General features: G+C 57.8%; 1 protein-coding gene across 1 annotated transcript; it reads left to right on the top strand.

Moving 5' to 3' along the window:
• The first annotated feature begins 258 nt into the window (after positions 1 to 258).
• MAFB (MAF bZIP transcription factor B) lies at positions 259 to 3550 on the top strand. The gene has a single exon (XM_061127279.1). It carries the CDS (start codon positions 624 to 626, stop codon positions 1593 to 1595), a length of 972 nt encoding a protein of 323 aa, XP_060983262.1. The 5' UTR covers positions 259 to 623; the 3' UTR covers positions 1596 to 3550.
• Positions 3551 to 4984: the final 1434 nt, after the last annotated feature.

Raw genomic sequence — 4984 nt, 5'->3', positions numbered from 1 at the left:
GCTGGGCCCGGGCCGGCGGTCCCTCTCGGCTTCAGCCCTCCGCCAGGCCTCGGCGGCTCTCCCGCTGCTCGCGCCGCCAGTCAGCTGACTCGGGGGGCGGAGGAGCTGTCAGGCGCGCCCCGCCCTGCGCCGCCCGGCCGCGGGGCCCGTGCAGCCATTGGCCAGCGCGCCGGGCTGCCCGGGCCCCCGCGCCCCGGTGACATCAGGGAGGCGATAAAAGGCAGCAGCGGCGCCGGATCCCGCACAGCTGCACCGCCGGGCTGCGAGCGGCTGCGATCCAGAGAGCCCCAGAGCAAGAGAGCTAGAGAGCGAGCGGCGGGCGCTTGCCCGGCGCCTCCCCTCCGCCCGGCCGCGCGCCCCGCTCGCTTCTCCACCCACTCCCGGCCCGGCCCGGCCCCGGCGCGGCCACAGCCCCGAGCTCTGGGGCGGCGCAGGCAGGCTTGGGACTCTCCGGCGCGCCGCAGCGTCCCCAGACAAAGGCTTGGCCGGCGGCCCCGGCCCGCTGCGCCCTCGGCTCCTCGCCTCCCGGGCTTGCCGCTCTTCGCCCCCGCTCCCGGCTCGGCGCGTCCCGGCCGGCCGCAAAGTTTCCCGGGCGGCGGCGGCGGCTGCGCCTCGCGTCAGCGATGGCCGCGGAGCTGAGCATGGGGCCCGAGCTGCCCACCAGCCCGCTGGCCATGGAGTACGTGAACGACTTCGACCTGCTCAAGTTCGACGTAAAGAAGGAGCCGCTGGGGCGCGCGGAGCGCCCGGGCCGGCCCTGCACGCGCCTGCAGCCAGCCGGCTCCGTGTCGTCCACGCCGCTCAGCACGCCGTGCAGCTCGGTGCCCTCGTCGCCCAGCTTCAGCCCCACCGAACAGAAGACTCACCTGGAGGACCTGTACTGGATGGCGAGCAACTACCAGCAGATGAACCCCGAGGCGCTCAACCTGACGCCCGAGGACGCGGTGGAGGCGCTCATAGGCTCGCACCCGGTGCCCCAGCCGTTGCAGAGCTTCGACGGCTTCCGCGGCGCGCACCATCACCATCACCACCACCACCCACATCCGCACCACGCGTACCCCGGCCCCGGAGTGGCTCACGAAGAGCTGGGCCCGCACGCGCACCCGCATCATCACCACCACCACCAAGCGTCGCCGCCGCCGTCCAGCGCGGCCAGTCCCGCGCAGCAGCTGCCCACCAGCCACCCCGGGCCTGGCCCGCACGCGGCGGCCGCGGCGACGGCGGCTGGTGGTAGCGGCAGCGTGGAGGACCGCTTCTCCGACGACCAGCTCGTGTCCATGTCCGTGCGCGAGCTGAACCGCCACCTGCGGGGCTTCACCAAGGACGAGGTGATCCGCCTGAAGCAGAAGCGGCGGACCCTGAAGAACCGGGGCTACGCCCAGTCGTGCAGGTATAAACGCGTCCAGCAGAAACACCACCTGGAGAATGAGAAGACGCAGCTCATTCAGCAGGTGGAGCAGCTTAAGCAGGAGGTGTCCCGGCTGGCCCGCGAAAGAGACGCCTACAAGGTCAAGTGCGAGAAACTCGCCAACTCCGGCTTCAGGGAGGCGGGCTCCACCAGCGACAGCCCCTCCTCTCCCGAGTTCTTTCTGTGAGTCGTGGCCGCTCCCGGCCCCCGCCCTTGCCCCGGCCCGGACTCTCCCGTCCCGTATCCCAAACCCCGGACTCCCCCGGACCCTGTCCCTGCCACGGCCCCAGCCTTGACCTGTTCGACTGGAGGGAGGAAGGGCGCGCGGGACGCGGGCGACGGGAGGGCGCGCGGGCAGGCAGGGGACCTTGGCTAAGGCGAGCGCGGCGCGCGCCAGCGCCGCCTCCTAGACTCGAGCAGAGCCAGAGAGAGGCGAGGGGGGTGGGAAGTCCCAGAGCAACTTTTCTCCAGGCTGGAGGGCGGCAAGGCATAGTCGCGAGGAGTCGCCAAGGCCGTCTGGAGACTCCTGGCTTCCTGAACTTTTGCGCGTTAAGCCGGGGCAGCTGCCTCGCAGTCCGGAGCGTAATCCAGCCCAGCAACAGAGCATCGAGGAGAGGAAAGGAGAAGGGACCCTGGCGGCCCGTTCCGGCAGGCGCGAGGCGAGGCTGAGCGAAGGAAGGACAGAGGCGGACCTGTCTTTTCCAGGGTCCGGAGAACACTGGCTTTCAGCCCCGAGACGCGGGCCTCAGTTAGGACGTTCTGCGCGCAAATCTCATCAATTTTATTGCCTGCTCGATTATATAGAAAAAAAATACGAAAATCTGCATTAAAAATATTAATCCTGCATGCTGGACATGTATGGTAATAATTTCTATTTTGTACCATTTTTCTTGTTTAACTTTAGCATGTTGTTGATCATGGATCATAACCCCCTTGTTTTCTTTGGGTGAGAAGGATCGCAGTTCGGAAACTCCGGCGGGCGGCCGCTTGTCCGGTTGCAGTCTATCGGCTGTCGGCTTGTAAATACCCGCCCCGCCAAATCGCTTAGAGAACGCGGCAGCAAGTGGAGTGTCTTTGTTTGGGTTTATTATTATGGCTTTTTTTTTCTTTTGTTAAGTAAAAAAAAAAAAAAAAAAGTTCTGGGTATTTGCATCAGAAAACAACTTTGTCTTGGGGCACCCCTGGAAGTTGCATGTTTTCTCCCTCTCCCCCAACCCCTTTAGTCCTCTCTTCCTCATCGTTTGTTTTAGTTTTCAATTTTGTTTTTGGTGGGAGAAAGAGGACTGGGGTCCCAGCTCCTGAGTACCAGGGCAGGGCAACTGCTGAGTACCAGCGTGTGCAGAGTTTCACACCCGGGTCTTCCTGTCAGCTGGTTTTAGGGCTCAATTGACACCCCTAACAAGAAAAGAAAGGAAAACAGGTCTTGTTTGCTTTTTATTGCAACCAGAATCACTCCCAGGGTCCCCACGAAACCCTCCAGGCTGGTGCTGGCACTAATTGCTGGGGCCAAAGAGCTCCTAGGGCTGTCGGCTTCACCAGCCCCAACCGCCCAACTTATGTTGAACCAACCACCACACTCAGAAAATACCAGAAACCCCAACATTGGCAAGACATTTTGCAACTTTCAAGTGCGTTCTTTAGAGCTATATGTTATGTGTGTTTTCTTTCCCTGCTTTTGAGATGGCGGGCGAGTTATTGGTGGTGTTACCCCCTCCCCCACCCCTTCAGTTGTATAGTAGTTATAGGGAAGATCTGGGTGTTTTTCTTTATTATTACTTTTTTTCTCCCCTGCAGGTCAGTAAGAGGATTTAAGTTGCACTGACAAAAATACCAAAATGAAAGCGTATTTTTTAGTTCTCATTTGAAATTGCTGGCGCTGCTGGCCGGATGCATTTTTGAGTTTGTATTAGTTGATAAATTAACAGTAATAACAAGATTGTATAAACCGCATGGTGCTTGCAGTTTTAAATATTGTGGATATTTGTCCTGCATTGGAAACGAGCTTCGGTTTTTACAGATTCAACTGTGTTGAAATCAAATTTGCCACAACAGAAATTGTTTTTATTTCATGTACAATAAGGGATCAATTTCAAACCCTGCTTATGATATGAAAATATTAAAACCTAGTCTATTGTAGTTTTATTCAGACTGGTTTCTGTTTTTTGGTTATTAAAATGGTTTCCTATTTTGCTTATTAAAACCATGGAAATGGTGTTTATTTAGAGGATTCTGCGTTCGCCTGACTTTTCTTCTCTTGCCTCTTCAAGAGTCGACCCAATTTGAGGGTCTCTCACCCCTTCCCTGGCTGATGGAGAAATAGCCCAAGTCTGGGCAGACCTCTCCGTTGAGTGTGTGGTGAGTGTGTGTGTGTGTATCTGAGCCTTAAATGTGTTTTCTGCTTCTCACCCTAGGTACAGACACCGGTCAGGAGCCGGTGTTCGTGAGCAGAGAGGGGGCACATGCCACTTTGGTGGAGCTTTCAGACTTGGGCACCACGACTGGTTTGCTAGCCTGCTGGCTCTGAGGTTGGCCAAAACCAGGAAGCTGGGAGTTGTCACCCTGATGGGGAAACAGGGTATTTCTGGCAGTCAGGCTCACCGGCCCTGCCGTGTCCAGCCTGGTGCTTCTGCTGGGAGCAACCAGAATTGCCCTGGAATCCCTGCTCTGAGTGGAGGCCCAGCCCCTTCTCCCTGCAGGGCCTGTGGAAGCAAGTGGCATCTAATACGAGGTCTTGGGGTGGAAGACCTTTCAGACAGCAAACCTGTTTGCTGCCACTTGGGCCTGGAGTGGTCAGCCCCGAGAAGGATCGAACCAGAATTCCAATGACTCCCTAAACCAGGGGTTGGGGCCATTCTAGGCCAGCAGCTCTGACCATAAGTCCATGACTGGGAGGTGGTCCCGGGACCCGTCCTTATCCAGACTCTTAGAGAAGGCAAGGTCACCTGCCTAGGTTGTCCCGAGCCCCTCTCAGCCCTCTTAGAACCCCATCTATAATTCTGGGTAGGAACCACCACCCTCCCACCACCTCCAGAAGAATTCTCTGCTGCTTTGGCAACAGCAGGTTCCAAGGGATTTCTGATCTCCTTAGACACAGTATCTGCAATTCGGGAGACTCAGCCTTCCAGTCTTGGGTCCTAAGGTGGAGCTTCAGTACTTGAATGGGGGAGATGCAGGAATCCCAGAAGGTAGAACCCCAGCCAGGGACTAGAGCTGGAAAGAGCCAAGGAGAGGAAAGGGGAAGGTGAAACTACCAGGGAATAGGTTTTGGCCTAGTCCCTGGAGACCTGGGATTGGTGGCCAGGGTATAAGAACCTATAGTAAGGATAGAAATGCCAGCAGTAATTTACATTTACAGTGCTGTGGTGTTGTTTAGTAGGAGAGAAGTCGAAGATCCTGGCTCAAATTAATTCTAAGGCCCAGTTCATTTCACCAACCCAAAGAGTTATATGGCAGGGAAGGCTTTGGCTGAGGGGAGAATGGAAGTCTGGCAGTGGGGTGACTGCCTGCGTGCGCTCAGCAGAAGGAGCAAGGGGCTATGATTAGTTGGGTAACTGCGTGCACAAGTGCCCATACATA

This window comes from Dama dama, chromosome 23 (genome assembly GCF_033118175.1).
Source record: "Dama dama isolate Ldn47 chromosome 23, ASM3311817v1, whole genome shotgun sequence".
NCBI lineage: Eukaryota > Metazoa > Chordata > Mammalia > Artiodactyla > Cervidae > Dama > Dama dama.
The sequence above is the reverse complement of the archived record's forward strand: the minus strand, read 5'-3'. Positions and strand labels throughout refer to the sequence as shown.

Bases quoted from the DNA above. Each gene is read 5' to 3' on its own strand.
- MAFB (XM_061127279.1), top strand. From the start codon at position 624: ATGGCCGCGGAGCTGAGCATGGGGCCCGAGCTGCCCACCAGCCCGCTG.